General features: G+C 43.8%; 1 protein-coding gene across 1 annotated transcript in view; it reads left to right on the top strand.

Annotated features, from left to right (window-relative positions):
- Positions 1-22,429, top strand: part of LOC115110251 (C-type mannose receptor 2-like) — a 47,713-nt gene extending 25,284 nt beyond the window's left edge. Inside the window, 16 exon segments of the mRNA XM_029635748.2 lie at positions 352-481; positions 4,015-4,047; positions 4,157-4,323; positions 8,416-8,584; positions 8,687-8,785; positions 8,788-8,828; positions 9,077-9,191; positions 9,461-9,627; positions 9,897-10,005; positions 10,229-10,467; positions 10,620-10,785; positions 10,969-11,118; positions 17,263-17,382; positions 17,676-17,855; positions 18,024-18,047; positions 18,174-22,429. Of these exon segments, the coding sequence (XP_029491608.2) occupies positions 352-481; positions 4,015-4,047; positions 4,157-4,323; positions 8,416-8,584; positions 8,687-8,785; positions 8,788-8,828; positions 9,077-9,191; positions 9,461-9,627; positions 9,897-10,005; positions 10,229-10,467; positions 10,620-10,785; positions 10,969-11,118; positions 17,263-17,382; positions 17,676-17,855; positions 18,024-18,047; positions 18,174-18,394 (2,130 nt within the window). The 3' untranslated portion in view covers positions 18,395-22,429.
- Positions 22,430-23,641: the final 1,212 nt, after the last annotated feature.

The following is a 23,641-nucleotide window of genomic DNA, read 5'->3' as shown; positions in this document are numbered from 1 at the left end:
GAAATTGCACTCAGCTTTCCAAAGAATGTGATTAACCACAGTGAATTCATGATTTAACGGGTGGCACAACCAGTTATTAGGTTTAGGGGGCAATTACTTTGTCACATAGGGCCATGAAGGTTCGGATAGCTTTTTAAAATCATCACTTAAAAACTGCATTTTGTGTTTACTTGGGTTATCTTTGTGTAATATTAAAATGTGTTTGATAATCTGAAACATTTACTTGTGACAAATGTGCAAAAGAAAACAAGAAATCAGGAAGGGGGCAAATACTTTTCACAGCACTGTAGCTACCTACTTGTTAAACTATTTTTTGTAACGTCCTCTAACCCATCTTCCTCTGCATGTCAGTATACGTACCAGAACTTTGGGCGTTACTACTACAACGTCCGTCAGTGTGCAGCAGCAGATCTGGGCACCATGACCTGGCTGGCCATGCGCTGTGACGCTGAACTGGACTGGATCTGCAAGATCCCCAAAGGTAACAGCAAGACAACGGAACCACACATAGACACTGATACAGTCACAAAGCAGTGCTACTGCTGTATACAGACACAATAGAGACACGCTGACACAAGGGGCCCTTGTTATTGCCTGAAAGCTTTCATTTTGAATATTCAAGTATGTGTTATGTAGTGCTGAGCGATTAACCAACATGTTTCTCTCAGGTTATTAAACAACTAATTTTCCGACGTCGGTTCAGTTACTTGAATTCCTTTTCTTGTTTTTTGGTAGGGGGGGGGGGGGGACCGCCTGGCTCGATTTTGCGACATTTGCGTTGGGACGTAGAGCAGTAAAGTAGAGGCACTTACAGAAGTTGCACACATTGGGGACATTTTTTGTAGCCTGGTGTCCGGGAAGAATGTGGCCTTTTATTAATGCATTTCATGCAATTCTAAGTCATTTTACATGACTGGAGACTTTGGCAGAATATTTTTAATACAGCACAAATGAGAATCTGAGATCCATAAAAATGACCTAGGCGTGTGGAGACGCATGTTGTAGGCTACAATATGAGGAGGAAATTATAGTCCTAAAAATACTTTCCAGTTTCACTGACTCACCCAATGACATGCAGCTCACTTGCTGGTGATGGCCAATGCGCTCGTGCCAAAAGCCTATCTCTCGCCTGTTTTACTTTGTAAAACAATATTTGGAAGTTGAACGAATAAACTCAGCAAAAAAGAAACGTCCTCTCACTGTCAACTGTGTTTATTTTCAACAAACTTAACATGTGTAAATATTTGTATGAGCATAAAAAGATTCAACAACTGAGACATAAACTGAACAAGTTCCACAGACATGTGACTAACAGAAATGGAATAATGTGTCCTTGAACAAAGGGGGGGGGTCAAAAGTAACAGTCAGTATCTGGCGTGGCCACCAGCTGCATTAAGTACTACAGTACATCTCCTCCTCATGGACTGCACCATATTTGCCAGTTCTTGCTGTGAGATGTTACCCCACTCTTCCACCAAGGCTACTGCAAGTTCCCAGACATTTCTGGGGGGAATGGCCCTAGCCCTCACCCTCCTATACAACAGGTCCCAGACGTGCTCAATGGGATTGAGATCTGGGCTCTTCACTGGCCATGGCAGAACACTGACATTCCTGTCTTGCAGGAAATCATGCACAGAACGAGCAGTTTGGCTGGTGGCATTATCATGGTGGAGGGTTATGTCAGGATGAGCCTGCAGGAAGGGTACCACATGAGGGAGGAGGATGTCTTTCCTGTAACGCACAGCGTTGAGATTGCCTGCAATGACAACAAGCTCAGTCCGATGATGCTGTGACACACCGGCCCAGACCATGACTGACTCTCCACCTCCAAATCGTTCCCGCTCCAGAGTACAGACCTCGGTGTAACGCTCATTCCTTCGACGATAAACGCGATTCCGACCATCACCCTTGGTGAGACAAAACCGCGACTCGACATTGAAGAGCACTTTTTGCCAGTCTGGTCCAGTGGGTGGGTTTGTGCCCATAGGCGACGTTGTTGCTGGTGATGTCTGGTGAGGACCTGCCTTACAACAGGCCTACAAGCCCTCAGTCCAGCCTCTATCAGTCTATTGTGGATAGTATAAGCACTGATGGAGGGATTGTACATTTCTGGTGTAACTCGGGCAGTTGTTGTTGCCATCTTGTACCTGTCCCGCAGGTGTGATGTTTGGATGTACCGATCCTGTGCAGGTGTTGTTACACGTGGTCTACCAATGCGAGGACGGTCAGCAGTCCGTCCTGTCTCCCTGCAGCTCTGTCTTAGGCATCTCACAATACGGACATTGCAATTTATTGCCCTGGCCACATCTGCAGTCCTCATGCCTCCTTGCAGCATGCCTAAGGCACGTTCACGCAGATGAGCAGGGACCCTGGGCATCTTTCTTTTGGTGTTTTTCAGAGTCCGTAGAAAGGCCTCTTTAGTGTCCTAAGTTTTCATAACTGTGACCTTAATTGCCTGCCGTCTGTAAGCTGTTAGTGTCTTTACGACCGTTCCACAGGTGCGTGTTCATTAATTGTTTATGGTTCATTGAACAAGCATGGAAAACAGTGTTTAAACCCTTTACAATGAAGATCTGTGAAGTTATTTGGATTTTTACGACTTATCTTTGAAAGACAGGGTCCTGATAAAGGGACGTTGGTAGTTGGTAGCCTACAGTTGGTAGCCTACAGCATAGAATCTGTTCCTTACAGCAGGAGCCATTTGCTTTCCAACCTTTGTTTTCCTCAATTGTATTTGAAATATAGCTGAAGGCCTGTATTGACGCTCAACAAACGCCTATTTTCCTGAATCAAGTTGTTGTTGAAATTCTTACACAGGGACTCTAAGTCATTCTTAAATGAATCATTGTTTATTGCCAACGCGCTGTAGAGGTTCCAACAAACGTAATGCACCATAGTGAACATCTGTCAGAAGATCTGCTGGGGCAGTCCCTGCAGTTGTCTTATATACGGCTGTACAGAGTTATATTTGCATAATTTAGCATAATTAATGAATCATTACCATTTTGTTTCATTCATGTGACCGACCAATACTGAGACCTTGAAACTGAGATATCTTTCGTACTCAAAACAAGGTCTGGGCGTCCAGCCAAATTGCAGCTACTGATAGTGAGGATTCGTTCAGTCAGTCACTTGCATGAACACAGAAATTGGTTTATAGAGAACCACAAACATAAAACATAGAATTGGTAGTTAGATAATAAGATAAACATTTCCATTACAAGTCACATATTTTTTTTCTTTGTTCAACTAGGCAAGTCAGTTAGGGACAAATTCTTATAGACAGCCTAGGAACAGTGGGCTGCCTTGTTTAGGGGCAGAACGACAGATTTTTACCTTGTCAGCTCAGGGATCTTGCAACCTTCTGATTACTAGTCCAACGCTCTAACCACTAGGCTACCTGCCGCCCCAAGAGTACAGGTCTTGGTGTAACGCTCATTCCTTCAACAAGAAACGCGAATCCGACCATCACCCCTGGTTTTGTCTTGTCAGTGAAGAGCACTTTTTGACAGTCCTGTCTGGTCCAGCGACGGTGGGTTTGTGCCCGTAGGTGACATATTCAACCTAGTTCAGCGTAAAACACGTGGTAATTAACTACAATGACCATGATCCATTGCGCCAGTTTTTTCCGGCTCGGACAGAGACGGGGTCAGAGAGGAAGAGGCAAAGCGAGAGGTTTCACTCTCCCCCAAATTGGTCCAAAATAAGCCCAATGTGTTTCAATTGGCTTATTTTGGACTTAAACTTGTCGCCTGCCATCCCATCTTTGGGACAACGACTTCCATTATTAGGGCGGAGACATGAGCATCACGTCATAATATTAATATCTCTGGTACACTTTTACGCCTGCTACGTTAGGTTAGATATACACAGACTGTATAGACCTCATGAGAGAGGAGTGTACACAACACAACAATGAAGACAGAGACTCAAAAAGCACTAATCACTCAGCGGTAGTGTTATGCATTTGTTCTGAATGATGAATTCAGACCACTTTTTGTTTTGTGTTTTCAGGAAAAATTGATAAGGATCCAAACCCCACTGAAGGTCAGTTTATAAACCACCCTCCTCTCATTGTGTCTGTTGTTTTTATAGTCTTCCATCATAACCAACTAGCAACAACTTTTCTTTCCCATCTTTTTCCTCATCCCCCCAGCCCCCAGTGCCAGTGAGTGGGTGGGCTTCCAGGAGGCAGAGTATAAGTTCTTTGACCACCGGTCTACGTGGGACCAAGCCCAGAGGATCTGCTCCTGGTCCGGTGCTTCTCTGGCTTCCATCCACTCTTCTGCGGAGGAGGTTTTCCTTGCCAAGACACTGCACAAGGTACCACACATTTAATGAAAATATTATAACAACTTTATCAAATCAAATTCATTTAAATAGCCCTTCTTACATCAGCTGATATCTCAAAGTGCTGTACAGAAACCCAGCCTAAAACCCCAAACACCAAGCAATGCAGGTGTAGAAGCACGGTGGCTAGGAAAAACTCCATAGAAAGGCCAAAACCTAGGAAGAAACCTAGAGAGGAACCAGGCTATGAGGGGTGGCCAGTCCTCTTCTGGCTGTGCCAGGGTGGAGATTATAACAGAACATAGCCAAGATCAAATGTTCATAAATGACCAGCATGGTCAAATAATAATAATCACAGTAGTTGTCGAGGGTGCAGCAAGTCAGCACCTCAGGAGTAAATGTCAGTTGGCTTTTCATAGCTGATCATTAAGAGTATCTCTACCGTTCCTGCTGTCTCTAGAGAGTTGAAAACAGCAGGTCTGGGACAGGTAGCATGTCCGGTGAACAGGTCAGGGTTCCATAGCCGCAGGCAGAACAGTTGAAACTGGAGCAGCAGTACGGCCAGGTGGACTGGGGACAGCAAGGAGTCATCATGCCAGGTAGTCCTGAGGCATGGTCCTAGGGCTCAGGTCCTCCGAGAGAGAAAAAGAAAGAAAGAGAGAAAGAGAGAATTAGAGAGAGCATACTTAAATTCACACAGGACACCGGATAAGACAGGAGAAGTACTCCAGATATAACAGACTGACCCTAGCCCCCCGACACATAAACTACTGCAGCATAAATACTGGAGGCTGAATCAGGAGGGGTCAGGAGACACTGTGGCCCCATCCGATGATACCCCCGGACAGGGCCAAACAGGCAGGATATAACCCCACCCACTTTGCCAAAGCACAGCCCCCACACCACTAGAGGGATATCTTCAACCACCAACTTACCATCCTGAGACAAGGCCGAGTATAGCCCACAAAGATCTCCGCCACGGCACAACCCAAGGGGGGGGGGGGGGGGTCAGACAGGAAGATCACGTTAGTGACTCAACCCACTGAAGTGATGCACCCCTCCTAGGGACGGCATGGTAGAGCACCAGTAAGCCAGTGACTCAGCCCTTATGATAGGGTTAGAGGCAGAGAATCCCAGTGGAGAGAGGGGAACCGGCCAGGCAGAGACAGCAAGGACGGTTCGTTGCTCCAGAGCCTTTCCGTTCACCTTCACACTCCTGGGCCAGACTACACTCAATCATATGACCTACTGAAGAGATGAGTCTTCAGTAAAGACTTAAAGGTTGAGACCGATTCTGCGTCTCTCACATGGGTAGGCAGACCATTCCAATAAAAATGGAGCTCTATAGGAGAAATCCCTGCCTCCAGCTGTTTGCTTAGAAATTCTAGGGACAATTAGGAGGCCTGCGTCTTGTGACCGTAGTGTACGTGTAGGTATGTATGGCAGGACCAAATCGGAAAGATAGGTAGGCGCAAGCCCATGTAATGCTTTGTAGGTTAGCAGTAAAACCTTGAAATCAGCCCTTGCCTTAACAGGAAGCCAGTGTAGGAAGGCTAGCCCTGGAGTAATATGATCAAATTCTTTGGTTCTAGTCAAGATTCTAGCAGCCGTATTTAGCACTAACTGAAGTTTATTTAGTGCTTTATCCGAGGAGCCGGAAAGTAGAGCATTGCAGTAGTCTAACCTAGAAGTAACAAAAGCATGGATTAATTTTTCTGCATTCATTTTTGGACAGAAAGTTTCTGTTTTTTGCAATGTTACGTAGATGGAAAAAAGCTGTCCTTGAAACAGTCTTGATATGTTCGTCAAAAGAGAGATCAGGGTCCAGAATAACGCTGAGGTCCTTCACAGTTTTATTTGAGATGATTGTACAACCATCAAGATTAATTGTCAGATTCAACAGAAGATATCTTTGTTTTCTTGGGACCTAGGCCATCATTGAAAATAAGAATTTGTTCTTAACTATATATAAATATATAGTGAAAACAATAGTGGTCCTAAAACGGAACTTTGAGGAACACCGAAATTTACAGTTGATTTGTCAGAGGACAAACCATCCACAGAGACAAACTGATATCTTTCTGACAGATAAGATCTAAACCAGGCCAGAACTTGTCCGTGTAGACCAATTTTGGTTTCCAATCTCCAAAAGAATGTGGTGATCGATGGTATCAAAATCAGCACTAAAGTCTAAGAGCACGAGGACAGATGCAGAGCCTCGGTCTGACGCAATTAAAAGGTAATTTACCACCTTTACAAGTGCAATCTCAGTGCTATGATGGGGTCTAAAACCAGACTGAAGCATTTCGTATACATTGTTTGTCTTTAGGAAGGCAGTGAGTTGCTGTGCAACAGCTTTTTTTTTTTAATTGAGAGGAATGGACGATTCGATATAGGCCGATAGTTTTTTATATTTTCTGGGTCAAGGTTTGGCTTTTTCAAGAGAGGCTTTATTACTGCCACTTTTAGTGAGTTTGGTACACATCCGGTGGATAGAGAGCCGTTTCTTATGTTCAACATAGGAGGGCCAAGCACAGGAAGCAGCTCTTTCAGTAGTTTTGTTGGAATAGGGTCCAGTATGCAGCTTGAAGGTTTAGAGGCCATGATTATTTTCATCATTGTGTCAAGAGATATAGTACTAAAACACTTGAGTGTCTCTCTTGATCCTAGGTCCTGGCAGAGTTGTGCAGACTCAGGACAACTGAGCTTTGGAGGAATACGCAGATTTAAAGAGGAGTCTGTAATTTGCTTTCTAATGATCATTATCTTTTCCTCAAAGAACCTCATGAATGTATTACTGCTGAAGTGAAAGCCATCCTCTCTTGGGGAATGCTGCTAGTTTCTTATGACAAATGTTTTTAGTTTTTAGGGGTGCAACTGCATCTAGGGTATTACGCAAGGTTAAATTGAGTTCCTCAGTTAGGTGGTTAACTGATTTTTGCCCTCTGACGTCCTTGGGTAGGCAGAGGGAGTCTGGAAGGGCATCAAGGAATCTTTGGGTTGTCTGAGAATTTATAGCATGACTTTTGATGCTCCTTGGTTGGGGTCTGAGCAGATTATTTTTTGTGATTGCAAACATAATACAATGGTGGTCTGATAGTCCAGGATTATGAGGAAAAACATTAAGATCCACAACATTTATTCCATGGGACAAAACTAGGTCAGTGAGTAGGTCCAGAGACATGTTGGACAAAACCCACTTAGTCGATGATGGTTCCGAAAGCCTTTTGGAGTGGATCTGTGGACTTTTCCATGTGAATATTAAAATCACCAAAATTAGAATATTATCTGCTATGACTACAAGGTCCAATAGGAATTCAGGGAACTCAGTGAGGAATGCTGTATAAGGCCCAGGAGGCCTGTGAACAGTATCTATAAAATGTGATTGAGTAGGCTGCATAGATTTCATGACTAGAAGCTCAAAAGATGAAAACGTCTTTTTTTTTGTAAATTTAAATTTGCTATCGTAAATGTTAGCAACACCTCCGCCTTTGCGGAATGCATGGGGGATATGGTCACTCGTGTAACCAGGAGGTGAGGCCTCATTTAACACAGTTAATTCATCAGGGTTAAGCCATGTTTCAGTCAGGCCAATCACATCAAGATTATGATCAGTGATTAGTTAATTGACTATAACTGCCTTTGAATTGAGGGCTCTAACATTAAGTAGCCCTATTTTGAGATGTGAGGTATCACGATCTCTTTCAATAATGGCAGGAATTGAGGTTTTTATCCTAGTGAGATTGCTAAGGCGAACACCGCCATGTTTAGTTTTGCCCAACCTAGGTCGAGGCACAGACACGAGGCACCCTTCATAAAGTAACACATCCACTGTTGAGAAGGAGGCCTTCCTAGTGCACAAGGTGTGCTACATAACCTTTATAACCCTTCATAAAAAAAGTTGTAACCCTTTTATAACTACTGCATGTTCATGACGAACGTGACAAAATTAAACATCCACATGGGCACTTTCATATCTCTACATATGGTACCAACCACCACATGGATGGACATGAGCTGTTTTATCCAAGCCAATAGTCTATGCTGTACTGTACATCGCTGCATGTCACTGGAGGTCAAATGTGCATGACTAGAGGTCACGTGTGTTTTCTCCCTCGCCTGCAGATGACCAAGGTAGAGGGGGACCACTGGTGGGTGGGGCTTCATACGTATGAGAACGATGGCCGTTTCCACTGGTCAGACCACTCTGTGCTCAACTATGTGTCCTGGGCACTCGGCAGGCCACACCCACTCAGCCGCGACCGCAAGTGTGTCCACATGTCAGTCAGCAAAGGTGAGGATTCTGGGATACTTGTGCAGTTTGTCCTGTAAATAGCATATTTTGTGATTTAAAAAAATAATAATAATTCATCTTTCATTCTTAAACGTTCTACAGCGGAGTGGGCAGATCAGAAATGCCACTCAGACCTGCCCTACGTCTGTAAGAGAGTGAATGTCACAGGCACCATCCCACCCACACCCTCCACCCCCCTGCCCCCATGGGCTGCCCCAATGGCTGGAGCCCCTTCCTGCACAAGGTAGGGCTCCTGGGTTATGTCGTTTCTACTGTGCTGATAAAGATGTGACAGTTATATGAATGTGACATTACTGTGTTATGTTTTGATTTGATCTTCCGTTTTAGACTCTCAGTTGTTATCAGATCTCACGTTAGATCTAAAACAGACCTCTCACCTGAGGTACTGGTTTCTCCTGGGTTATGTTACATGTGAGAGCATGGTGGTCCTTCCTGACCTGACCTCTGACCTTCCTGTTTGTGTGTGTGTAGTGTTATAAGGTGTTTGGTCATGAGGAGAACCAGAAGGCCATATGGTCAGGAGCCAGGCTCATGTGTGAGTTTCAAGGAGGAGCCTTGGCTGTGGTGCCCAATCACGTGGAGCAAGGTAGTTTTATACTCAACTGACGCACGCACACACACACTCACACACGCACACACAAACAAACACACGCGCGCGCCAGAGCAAACACACACATACACCATCAATAACATCAGTGGTTTCCAAACTATCGGGCGTTCGGCGTGGGGGGGGTGTCATGTCAGTTATTGCAGACCTTAGAGAGCTTTTTATAACTTTTATAACTTGTCCAGTTCTCCAGTGATGAAAAATGTTTGGGAAGCACTGAATCACATCATGCATGCTGTCTCCCACAGCCTTTGTCACAACTCTGTTGTCCAATGTGAGTTTTGACCTGTGGTTGGGGTTGACGTCTGACTCTAAAGGCCACTTCCAGTGGGCTCGTCCTGGACTCCTCAGCTACACCAACTGGGCCTCTGGAGAACCCCTGGACAACAGTGGACCACTCCACAACAAGACTCCGGTACATACCACCCTGGTCTAATCTTTTTCTCTCCACAACAAGACTCCGGTACATACCACCCTGGTCTAATCTTTTTCTATATTAATCCAGTCTTTGGTGGCATCCCAAATGGCACCCTATTCCCTACATAGTGCACTACTTCAGAACTAGGGTTCTAGTCAAAAGTAGTTCATTATATATGGAATATGATGCCATTTGGGACACATATTTGGTCCGTGGGTCCAGGATTTGTCATGTCCATTGTTGATGACATCATTGTCACCTAACAGGGGAACTGTGTGGTGATGATCCATGGGAACCCAACAAAAAATACGGGCATGTGGGCATCCCGGGCCTGTAAGATGGAGAACCATGGCTACATCTGCCAGAAGAAACAAGGTACAGGAGATGTCACAACTCCAAACAGCACAGCCACTTGCAATTCAACAGTGCATAACATAACTAACCAGTGTGAATTATGTAACAGACAAACATTCCTGTGTGAATCTGTTACATAGTACTGCACCTACTGAAACACATACCTGATATATTAAACAGTTGTGTTTATATCAGTCAGCAGAAACAGTTACCTTTATATACTGATTTAACTTTGTCTCCTTAGACCCAGCTCTGCCCCCTGGCACTGCCCTCCTGCCCTCCTCCCTGTCCGGAGCCCTGGACCTGGGTGGGGTGTCGTACCGCATAGTGAAGAAGCGCCTGGACTGGATGGGGGCGCTGCATGTGTGCGAGTCTCTGAACGGGACGTTGGCTTCAGTGAGAGACCCCTACCAACAGGCTTACCTCACCCTGCTGATGAACAGCCTACACCTCCCAGCATGGATAGGCCTTTACAACTATGGGGTGAGGCCCTGTATCACGACAAATCAATATTACATTGATATAATCAGATCTTCAAAGGTTGATTTAACTAGATTGATCAATGAGGTAAGAATATTATTGACCAATTTGGGGTCAGAATATTATGATTAACTCCTCCTCTGTTCCAAACTCAGGGACGGAGCTTCAGCTGGTTGGGCGAGGAGGACCTGATTTACACTGCCTGGCGGGATGGGGAGCCTAATACACTGTCTGGATGTGGTCACATGACCACGGTGGGGCAGTGGACTATGACCCCCTGTGAAGCTAAACTGGACGCTGCCATCTGTCAGATTAATACAGGTGTGTGTGTGTCTGTGTGCATACATGTCTGTGTGCATGTTTGTGTGTGTGTGTGCCTTATCAATAGGGTAATACAGTATATGAACATGTGTGTAAGTTAAATAGTGTGTGTAAGCCCTGTCCTCTCTCTCTCTCTCTTTCCCTCTCTCTCTCTTTCTCTCTTTCTCTCTCTCTCTCCACCAGAGGAGGCTGTGGTGCACAAGTGGAGTTTCCCAGGACAGTGCCCTCACTCTCTGGGCGACTGGGCCTGGGTGCCTTTCAGGAACCACTGCTACTCCTTCAACCTGCAGAACCTCCGGCTGCAGACCGACGCCCACTCCTCCTGCAGGAAGGGTAAGGAGGACACTCTGTCAACTGCCAATGCCCTTAGTCAGCCAGACACTCCTTAGTCTTTTTACATGCACATCGGCTATGTCCCAAATGGTACCCATTTCCCTATGTAGTACACTACTTTTAACCAGTGCCCTGTAGAGAATAGGATGCCATTTTGGACGCACACCAGTGGATTCCGCGACGCGGTTTTAGTAACTAGGAACGCTATTTCTTGTCCTGGAATCCCGCTTAACTGACAGGTTAAAGCCTCCTTGAAAGAGTCGCTAACCTAGCTAAACTGCTAGCCATCAAGCTAACAAAGTTAGTCCCAGATTAGTTTTCCAATGGAGCCCTCCTTGTCTGGAGAAGTAAATTAATGGTTCCAGCCCTGTAGGAGCTCTATCTACTACGCTTTTTTTTGGGGACAAACCGGATCACTCAGAGTTCCAATGCGGCAATTGTTTGCTGCCGAGGATTAAAGGCTTGAGGTGGCTTCCTTGATTATGCAGGTCACCAGCCTACGTAAAAAACTAGGGAAAACGCAGTGTGAAATGTTTTCCTTACCTACGCCGATGGCTGGACGGCGTTTCACGCTTGTTGGATGCATCTCAGCCTTGTCGTTTGTCGTTATCCGACTGGCCGGTGTTGCCAGGAGTTCGTTCACCAGGGGAGCCATCTCTTGCCACACTTTCCCCATCTGATAGCGGAGTCGAAGGAGCACAGCAAGAGGAGCATGGCAATCAACGATGGTCGCATGTCTTGAGCTGTGGAAGCCGAAGAGGGCGGCCTCCCGCAAAGCAGTCCTCCCGCAATGCTCTCCCAACGAGAGGCCCGAAGCGAATTCAAAATAACAAATAGTTTTGCCGCCTCATCTCCTGCACCTTTGTTGCTGGGGGTACCTGTGTCTGCGGCCACTATGCCTACTCCTACTCCTTCCTCTATGATTTTGAAGTTGACGTCGGCAACCTTCTGTCGGCAACCTACCAGGGTAGAATGAAATCAGCAACATGTGCTTGAAAGCAGTATTCAGATCCATCGCATGTAGTGATCACAATATAGTAGCCATATCTAGGAAATACAAAGTTCCAAAGGCTGGGCCTAATATAGTGTAGGAGAGGTCATAGTGACCTTATGTTGTTGATGTAAATAATATTTGTTGGTCCATGGTGTGTAATGAGGAGCGAACAGACATCACACTTGACACATTTATGAAATTGCTTATCCCAGTTTCCAATAAGCATGTACCCATTAAGAAAATTACTGTAAAAACTGTTAAATCCCCGTGGATTGATGAGGATTTGAAAAATGGTATGGTTGAGAGGGATGAGGCAAAAGGAATGGCAAATAAGTCTGGCTGTACAAACGATTGGCAATTGAGAAATCATGTGACTAAACTGAATAAAAAGAAGAAGAAACTACGCTATGAAACAAAGATAAATTACATAAAGAATTATACTAAATTGCTTTGGAGCACTTTCAAGGAAATTTTGGGAAAAAAGGCAAACTCAGCTCTGTCATTTATTGAATCAGATGGCTCATTCGTCACAAAACCAACTGACATTGTCAACTACTTTAATGATTTTTTAATTGGCAAGATTAGCAAACTTAGGCATGACATGCCAGCAACAAACGATGACACTACACATCCAAGTATATCTGACCAAATTATGAAAGACAAGAATTGTTCTTTTGAATTCCTTAAAGTGAGTGTGGAAGAGGTGAAAAAATATTGTTGTCTATCAGCAATGACAAGCCACCAGGGTCTGACAACTTGGATGGATAATTACTGAGGATAATAACGTACGATATTGCCACTCCTATTTGCCATATCTTCAATTTAAGCCTACTAGAAAGTGTGTGCCCTCAGGTCTGGAGAGAAGCAGAAGTCATTCCGCTACCCAAGAATAGTAAAGCCCCTTTTACTGGCTCAAATAGCCAACCAATCAGCCTGTTACCAACCCTTAGTAACGTTTTGGAAAAAAATGTGTTTGACCAGATACAATGCTATTTTACAGTAAACAAACTGACAACAGACTTTCAGCACGCATATAGGGAAGGACATTCAACATGCACAGCACTTACACAAATGACTGATGATTGGCTGAGAGAAATTGATGATAAAAAGATTGTAGGGGCTGTTTTGCTGGACTTCAGTGCGGCTTTTGGCATTATTGATCATAGTCTGCTGCTGGAAAAACATGTGTTATAGCTTTCCACCCCCTGCTATAATGTGGATAAAGAGTTACCTGTCTAACAGAATTTAGAGGGTGTTCTATAATGGAAGCCTCTCCAACATAATCCAGGTAGAATCAGGAATTCCCCAGGGTAGCTGTCTAGGCCCCTTACTTTTTTCAATCTTTACTAACAACATGCCACTGGCTTTGAGTAAAGCTACTATAGCGACTGAAATGACTGCAACACTTAACAAAGAGCTGCAGTTAGTTTCAGAATGGGTGGCAAGGAATAAGTTAGTCCTAAATATTAAAAAACTAAAGGCATTGTATTTGGGACAAATCATTCACTAAACCCTAAACCTCAACTAAATATTGTAATAAATAATGTGGAAATTGAGCAAGTTGAGGTCACTAAACTGCTTTGAGCAACCCTGGATTGTAAACTGTCATGGTCAAAACGTAATGATAAACTGTAGCTAAGATGGGGAGAAGGCTGTCCATAATAAAGCGTTGCTCTGTCTTCTTAACACCACTATCAACACGGCAGGTCCGACAGGCCCTGGTTTTGTTGCACCTGGACTACTGTTCAGTCGTGTGGTCAGGTGCCACAAAGAGGGACTTGGGAAAATTGCAAATGACTCAGAACAGGGCAGCACAGCTGGCCCTTGGATGTACACAGAGAGCAAACATTAATAATCAATCTCTCCTGGCTCAAAGTGAGATTGACTTCATCACTAGTTGTATTTGTGAGAGGTATTGACATGTTGAAAGCACCGAGCTGTCTGTTTAAACAACTAGCACACAGCTCAGACTTATTTTTTCAATCTTTATTTAACTAGCCAAGTAATTTTAAGAACAAATTCTTATTTACAATGACGGCCTACCCTGGCCAAACCCTAACCTGGACGACGCTGGGCCATTTGTGCGCAGCCGTATGGGACTCATTTACATTACATTTAAGTCATTTAGCAGACGCTCTTATCCAGAGCGACTTACAAATTGGTGCATTCACCTTATGACATCCAGTGGAACAGCCACTTTACAATAGTGCATCTAAATCTTTTAAGGGGGTGAGAAGGATTACTTTATCCTATCCTAGGTATTCCTTAAAGAGGTGGGGTTTCAGGTGTCTCCGGAAGGTGGTGATTGACTCCGCTGTCCTGGCGTCGTGAGGGAGTTTGTTCCACCATTGGGGGGCCAGAGCAGCGAACAGTTTTGACTGGGCTGAGCGGGAACTGTACTTCCTCAGTGGTAGGGAGGCGAGCAGGCCAGAGGTGGATGAACGCAGTGCCCTTGTTTGGGACTCCCAATCACGGCCGGTTATGATACAGCCTGAAGCAAACCAGGGTCTGTAGTGATGCCTCTAGCACTGAGATGCAGTGTCTCAGACTGCTGCGCCACTCGGGAGCCCCGAGACACCCATGCACATCCATGCATAACCCACAAGACATAGAGGTCTCTTCGCAGTCCCCAAGTCCAGAACAGTCTATGGGAGGCGCACAGTACTACAAAGAGCCATGACTACATGGAACTCTATTCCACATCAGGTAACTGATGCAAGCAGTAGAATCAGATTTAAAAAACAGATAATGGAACAGCGGAACTGTGAAGCAACACAAACTTAGGCATAGACACATGCACATACACATACACACAGACACATGCACATAATTATCTATGCATAGTCACTTCACCCCTACCTACATGTACAAATTACCTCAACTAACCTGTACCCTCACACACTGACTCGGTATCGGTATCCCCTTTATATAGCCTCGTTATTGTTATTTTATTGTGTTACTTTTTAATTATTTTTTGCTTTAGTTTATTTGGTAAATATTTTCTTAACTCTTCTTGAACTGCACTGTTGGTTAAGGGCTTGTAAGTAAGCCTACACTTGTTGTTTTCGGCGCGTGTGACATAAAGTTTGATTTGATGCGTACACACACATGATAACATACGCACTATACACACACGTACCCTAGGATCTTCTGTTGTAGACATGTAGTAGTGGAGTAGGGGCCCGAGGGCACACACTTTGTGTGTTCTGAAATCAGTTATGAATGTATTGTAATGTTTTTAAAATTGTATAACTGCCTTACTTTTGCCAGACCCCAGGAAGAGCCGCTAATGGGGATCCATAATAAGTACAAACAGTCTCTATATGTAGCTAATGGGGATCCATAATAAATACAAACAGTCTCTATATCTAGCTAATGGGGATCCATAATAAATACAAACAGTCTCTATATCTACCTAATGGGGATCCATAATAAATACAAACAGTCTCTATATGTAGCTAATGGGGATCCATAATAAATACAAATCAGTCTCTATATCTAGCTAATAGGGATCCATAATAAATAGAAACAGTCTCTATATCTAGCTAATGGGGATCCATAATAAATACAAACAGTCTCTATATCTAGCTAATGGGGATCCATAATAAATACAAAACAGTCTCTATATCTAGCTAATGGGGATCCATAATAAATACAAACACAAACAGTCTCTATATCTAGCTAATGGGGATCCATAATAAATACAAAACAGTCTCTATATCTAGCTAATGGGGATCCATAATAAATACAAACAGTCTCTATATCTACCTAATGGGGATCCATAATAAATACAAACAGTCTCTATATCTAGCTAATGGGGATCCATAATAAATACAAACAGTCTCTATATCTACCTAATGGGGATCCATAATAAATACAAACAGTCTCTATATCTACCTAATGGGGATCCATAATAAATAGAAACAGTCTCTATATCTACCTAATGGGGATCCATAATAAATACAAACAGTCTCTATATGTAGCTAATGGGGATCCATAATAAATACAAACAGTCTCTATATGTAGCTAATGGGGATCCATAATAAATACAAACAGTCTCTATATCTAGCAAATGGGGATCCATAATAAATACAAACAGTCTCTATATCTACCTAATGGGGATCCATAATAAATACAAACAGTCTCTATATCTAGCTAATGGGGATCCATAATAAATACAAACAGTCTCTATATGTAGCTAATAGGGATCCATAATAAATACAAACAGTCTCTATATGTAGCTAATAGGGATCCATAATAAATACAAACAGTCTCTATATGTAGCTAATGGGGATCCATAATAAATACAAACAGTCTCTATATCTAGCTAATGGGGATCCATAATAAATACAAACAGTCTCTATATGTACCTAATGGGGATCCATAATAAATACAAACAGTCTCTATATCTAGCTAATGGGGATCCATAATAAATACAAACAGTCTCTATATGTAGCTAATAGGGATCCATAATAAATACAAACAGTCTCTATATCTAGCTAATGGGGATCCATAATAAATACAAACAGTCTCTATATCTACCTAATGGGGATCCATAATAAATACAAACAGTCTCTATATCTACCTAATGGGGATCCATAATAAATACAAACAGTCTCTATATCTACCTAATGGGGATCCATAATAAATACAAACAGTCTCTATATCTACCTAATGGGGATCCATAATAAATACAAACAGTCTCTATATCTAGCTAATGGGGATCCATAATAAATACAAATACAAACATTCTCTATGTTACACTTTACATGCACATTGTGACACTAAAAGAACACAAGAGTACATTACAGTTCTCTCCATTCAATCGCTGTTATCACGGAGAGAGCTTTCAGCGCTCAGCACTGACGTCAATGACCAAATACGCCAATAAGTCTAAGTTAGTTGTGATTCATTGAGCTTTTATTGAAATGCACTCACTTTTTTATCTCCTGATTTCCCACTTTAATGTTCCCTCATCATCATCATCTCTCTTTTTCTCTGTCTGTCAACTCCTCTCTGACCGCATTTAATTATCTCAATATGGGTATCTGATCCTCCCTTTCTCTCTCTCTCTCTCTCTCTCTCTCTCTCTCTCTCTCTCTCTCTCTCTCTCTCTCTCTCTCTCTCTCTCACCCTTTCTCACCCCCCAGTGGGTGGCCAGCTGCTGTCGGTCCTGGATGAAACAGAGAATGGCTTTGTGTGGGAACACATCCAGGGCTACCAGGAGCAGGCCCATGGAGCCTGGCTGGGTATGACCTTTAACTCCAAAGGTAAGGAACTCCTCAGGATGTACACAGTGAAAAGTATACACAGACTGTTAAAAACATGTAAATATCATATACTGTATCATATAATCTAATGACTACTGTAAGAAGAGTAATTTATCAGAGTGACATATGCTATCCATATACTCATTAATATATTACATACATGATTTATACACACCTTTTTGCATTAGGGTATTCCAGGGCTATTTCAAGATATTCTTCAGACAGGCGTGTGTGTGTGTGTGTGTGTGCGTGTGTGTGTGTGTGTGCGTGTTGTTCCTGGTGTTGTCCTGCAGGGGGCAGTCTGATGTGGTCTGAGAGTGCTGAGGTGAAGTTCACTAACTGGGAGGTGCAGGGCACCAACCTGAGCATGCTGTTTCCCAACACCTGCTTCTGGATCCAGAGCAACACGGGCCTTTGGAAACCAGGCCCCTGCAAGAACCACACACACGGAGTCATCTGCAAACGGCCACGCAGTAAGGAAGGCCTCACCCTGTAGCGCAGACAAATAACACTATGGACAATGTCATACGTGTACACAGTGATAGCAAAGCTGTATAACCGCTTACTGTGCTTAATTTATATCTGCAAAAAGCAATCTCTAAGCTGACAACACAACTCGAATGTTATCTTTTCCGTTGCAGGTGCTGAAGCTTTGGTGGTAGTCTGTAAGTAGGGATAGGATATCCCATGTTGTTTGTTCAAGTCATCAAATGTTAGATTTGTTTAAATCTGTAATGTCCCTCTCTCACTCTTTCTCCCCTTCTCTCTCTCTCCCTCCCTGTTTGTCTCAGCTGAAGAGGACCACCTGCCCACTCTGATTGTGATCATGGTGACGGGTCTGGGGTTGGTGATCCTCATCGCGGGCGTGATCTACCTGTACCGCCGGCGCCAGGCAGGCTCCCGGGGATCTTACGAGGGGGCGCGCTACAGCCGCACCAACTCCAACCCCTCCGAACAGGCCGAGAAGAACATCCTGGTGTCTGACATGGAGCTCAACGAGCAGCCGGAGTAGCACAGCCAACCAGGACTGGCCCCTCCCCCCCGGGGCAGAAGACACCTGGGAGTACCTAATACTGACTGACCCACTGTCTGACTGATACGCATTCTGCTTCTACATTTTATGTCCCTGTTCTGTTTGAAAAGATGTTGAAGATGCTGAAGGTCTGTGCTGTGTCGAGCGCAGCAGATGCCAATCAAATTCCCTTTAAACAGTCATTCCCCAAAGGGGTTAATAATATGCAAATTACAATATGAACTGCTTTTCTTAGTAGTATAGCAATAATGTTTCTAATGTCAGTTTCACATTTCATTTCAAACACTTCCTGTTTTTGGTCGCTATGTTTAAAAGGCAGATGCCAAAAGCCATAGACTAAGGCTTTGCACCAGTTCTTCCCTCGTCAGGAGACTCAGTATCATCCAAATATCAACACAGCCTCCATCGAGACCATGACAGTATTTACCTGAGGTTAACTTCAGGTTTGTTTTGTATATTTCCTTTTGGTTTGTTTGTGTGTTTTTTTGTCCAGTGCAGCTGTAGTGAATCTGTAGTGAATACTCCTTCTAATTCTGGTTGTTGTGGTGAAGCTTTTGTTGTTGCCATTCCCCTTCCCTCCCTCCCTTCGGTTCTGACTGACACGTCAGCAAAGACTGGTTGGAAAGCAATACTTTCAGTGTGGAAGAGAAGAGGACAGGGATGTTAGAGAGACGATTTTAGAGTGATTTTAAAGAGTCCCTGGCCTGTTCACCACAACTGCACATACATTAGGAGAGGGGGGGCAGAGATTTGACGTTGATACAGACCGATACCGTCTTTTGTTGTCTTGGTACAGTGTGATGGGGTAGATAAGGGTATTAGTATGTAACATTCTAGAGGGTTTTAGAGGGTTTGTTTTAGCACTTTCTACCACAATCACGAGAAGAGCCAACATGTATTACTTAAAGTAACTGTCCAGTGTTTCCAGATTTCTATGAAATAGGACCTATAGTTAATTACACTACGAGTGAAATAGTTTTCCTTCAAATCATGTTTAATTAGGTATGTTTAAAAGCAGCTTTTCCTTGTTGGAATGGTGTGGGTGTACCCCAACAACAGAATGGTACGGGAGTTTACCGGTCATTAAACATATGAATGCGAGTAGACCGCTGATTGGCCAGCCCATCCTCTACAGGAGAATAAAATCATCCTCTATGAGGAAATAGCAAGCAATTTTTTTTAGACTGTTAGAGATACAGGTTGGAGTTGAGGTTTTTGAAGTATTTTTTTTCTCCAGTTCATGCTTTGACCACAAATACGAATATAGGATAAGTCAACAACATTACTTGGTTATGAGTTAACAGAATGTGAACTTTTAAAAGTGAGATTTTCACTAGACAGTTACTTTTTTGTTGTTGTTGATCTTGTCTCACTGCTGCAACTCCCCAAAGGGCTCAGGAGGGGCGAAGGTCGAGTCATGCGTCTTCCGATACATGACCCGCCAAACCACACTTTTCAACACCCACCCGCCAGCTGCACTGTTCAACTGATGAGTGAAGTCAGCCTGCAGGCGCCTGGCCTGCCACAAGGAGTTGCTAGAGTGCGATGAGCCTAGTAAAGCACCCCCGGCCGAACCCTCCCCTAACCCGGACAACACTGGGCCAATTGTGCGCCGCCTTATGGAACTCCCGGTCACGGACAGTTGTGACACAGCCTGGTATCGCACCCAGGTCTGTAGTGGCACCTCAAGCACTGCACTGCAGTGCCTTAGACCGCTGCGCCACTCAGGAGGCCCCTAGACAGTTACTTTAAGCAAAGGACAGTGCATTCACTCCTTTGTTTATGCATTATTACTAAGATACTTTTCAATTGTTTTTGTTTTATTTCCTTCCTTTGACTTTTGGATGGGTAACCTGGTGTAAAGTAGGTGAACGTCAGTGTTAGTCTCATGACTGGTACGGAGGGTTAGATTTCCCATGTTAATGTCTGTGTTTGTTGGTGGTATGATTACACACTGACCTGCAGCCATGGAAAACATACCCTATATATCCAAAAGTATGTATATCCACCCATTCAAATGAGTAGATTCGGCTATTTCAGCCACACCCGTTCGTCAGCCACACACTGCTCGTCAGGAGCTTCATGAAAATGGGTTTCCGTGGCCGAGCAGTGGCACACAAGCCTAAGATCACCATGCTCAATGCCAAGCGTAGGCTGGAGTGGTGTAAAGCTCACCACCATTGGACTCTGGAAACGCATTCTCTGGAGTGATGAATCACGCTTTACCATCTGGCAGCCCAACGGATGAATCTGGGCTTTGGCGGGTGCCAGCAAAATACTACCTACTCGAATGCATAATGCCAGCTGTAAAGTTTGGTGGAGAAGGACTAATGGTCTGGGGCTGTTTTTAACGGTTTGGGCTAGGCCCCGTAGTTCCAGTGGAGGGAAATCTTAACGCTACAGTATACAATTATATTCTAGACGATTCTGTGCTTCCAACTTTGTGCTTCCTGTTTCAGCATGACAATGCCCCATGTGCACAAAGCGAGGTCCTGACCTCAACCTCATCAAACACTTTTGGAATGAATTGGAACGCCGACTGCGAGCAACGCCTAATTACCCAACCTCACTAATGCTCTTGTGGCTGAATGGAAGCAAGTCCCCGCAGCAATGCTCCAACATCTAGTGGAAAGCCTTCACAGAAGAGTGGAGGCTGTTATAGCAACAAAGGGGGGACCAACTCCATATTAATGCCCATTATTTTGGAACAAGATTTTCGATTAACAGATGTCCACATACTTTTGGTCATGTTGTGTAACTTAGGTCACCTGTAGGTCATTCACTTGAAAAGTGCCACATCTGACGTGAGTCAACATGTACAGTACCAGTCAAAAGTTTGGACACACCTACTCATTCCAGGGTTTTTCTTTATTTTTACTATTTTCTACATTGTAGAATAATAGTGAAGACATCAAAACTATGAAATAACATACAGTATTGCATTTCTGGATGTTGCAACAAACTTTTGTATGTGGTATATTCCACAAGGTACTGGAGAACCTTACTTAAGGGGTACCCTCTATATCAATGCAAAATACAGCTAGGAAAACCAAAGAACTAGTTTGAAAAGGGAAACGATCCACCCCATTATTCAAATATTTAGAAATAGAAAGATCAACTCATCCATCTTATTTCCCCTTGTCATGTCTTAACCTTGTGTTGTACATTATTGGGAGGAGGAAAGTAAGGTTTCTAACAGGTCACAACTAGATTCAATGCAGGGAATCAACCAAAACCCTAACCTCTGGGTTCCCGTTTGAATAGGAGGCAAAGACAGATGTTTTCTTCCCCCTCATAACATTCCTCCTACAGTTCGCTCCTTCTCATGACCGGATTGCTGTCCTGCTCCATGGAATGCTTTGGAGAAGTTTTAGATAGAAACTCTTGGTGGGCCAGTGAGCCACGCTTCAAAACCAGCTCTTCTCTGCTCTGTAGACCGGACGAATGGGGCTGAGGAGAGAGAGGGGGAGGGAGGATGGAAGGAGACGGAGGAGTGAGGGGGATTGTGTTATCGTCTCCAACGGTGGAATGTTGAATCGGCAAGAAGAGCTCAGTGGCAAGTCTGGAACCGATCAGAGCAGAAGAGCTCAGGGCCGAAAGAGAAGGGCGAGAGAATTGGAGAAAAGGGGTAAAAATAATGGAGGGAGAGGGAGACTGACAGGCAGGCACGTATGTGGGATGAATGGGGCATGGAGGGAGGAATGGAGATGAGAGAAGAGAAGTGAAATGTCCTAGGTTCACCCTGCCTCCTAGTGGAGGGTTGCTGTAGCACCCTGCTTCAAAATGACTGCCGAACTGGTTGTAATGAATTTGAGCGGACTACAAGTTGGAGTTGCCTACAAAGTGATGATGTGAGTCTGGCCCTGATGTCCTACCCTATCTGGGACTGACTATGTGACTGGTGGGCTTTTTACATTTGAGTCCCTGTGAAGAAAGGTTCAAATAAGCACCTGTTTTGATTTTTTAAATATTTGTTTTTTTTATATGAAATGAATAAAATATATGTTGGCTAAATGACTGTCAATAGAATTATTTAATTGTTTAAATTAATGGTACTTTAGTTACACCAGTCTTTGCATGTTATTGTGGGGGGACGAGATGTTTACTGTTGCCTTGACTGAACTAGTAAGATAAATAGTTGTGATGTTGAAGAACCCCCACCAGAGGGCAGGTCTTGCTCACCCTAACAGCTCATTTAAACTGTGTTTAATGAGTTCCTCACTTTCCTGGTCTGATGCATCATATTTTTTTCTCCATCTCTGTCTGTCTCTCTGTCTCTCCACCCAAATCAAATCAAATCAAATTTATTTATATAGCCCTTCGTACATCAGCTGATATCTCAAAGTGCTGTACAGAAACCCAGCCTAAAACCCCAAACAGCAAACAATGCAGGTGTAAAAGCACACCCCATACATATCTACTGTATGTGCATGTTTGTGTCCTTGAATGTCTGCAGCTGTGTCTCCATCCAGTCTGTTTAGACTCTTAGTTCAGGCTGTGATCCTGATCTTCCACTCCTCATTGGAGGAGAATGAAACGAGGGCCTCTACCTTTGCTCTGACAAAGACTCCTTCTGTCTGTCTTGGCAGGCACCAATAGCTTGTCTATGTGGCGCCTGCCTGTTGCGGCTGATCTGGCAGCGAGGCATTGTGACTGGCTGCCCCTAGATGTAGCTGGAGCACTAATGTGCTGTGAGCCATTGTAATGAGTTCAACTGGAGCCCTTTAAGACTGAGACAATCAGTGTGTCAGACTGAGCATGCCAGCCAAGCGGACATGAGGTCTGACTGCTCTATCCACTGGCCAGGGGTAGAATGTTTGGCAAATTAATAGACCTAGGTGTCTGTCCAGGGGTTTGTTCCATGGACCAATGGACCAGGGGTGTAGTGATTAGGCAGAACACTTGGATTAATATAGGTATTTAGGCAGATTGTTTTTGTGCCCTAATCAAGCGAGAGACCTCTCCGTCTGTGTAGGGAGGGAATCACTCATCCCAAATCAAACAGAGGAGATTGTTTCTCTTGCCATAATGCAGAAAATAGCATTTGTATATTTTAAGTTATTACAGTATTATTATTTATGTGAATTTTTGTACATTTGTTCATATTTAGAATATTGATATCTATTTGGATCATTCCATTATGGATATTTGTATATGAATTCTCCTTTGTATAGGCTAGCACAGATTGGAATATGTTCCGGGATTCTTCCGATGGCATTGAGGAGT

Source organism: Oncorhynchus nerka, linkage group LG26 (genome assembly GCF_034236695.1).
Source record: "Oncorhynchus nerka isolate Pitt River linkage group LG26, Oner_Uvic_2.0, whole genome shotgun sequence".
Lineage (NCBI taxonomy): Eukaryota > Metazoa > Chordata > Actinopteri > Salmoniformes > Salmonidae > Oncorhynchus > Oncorhynchus nerka.
The sequence above is the reverse complement of the archived record's forward strand: the minus strand, read 5'-3'. Positions and strand labels throughout refer to the sequence as shown.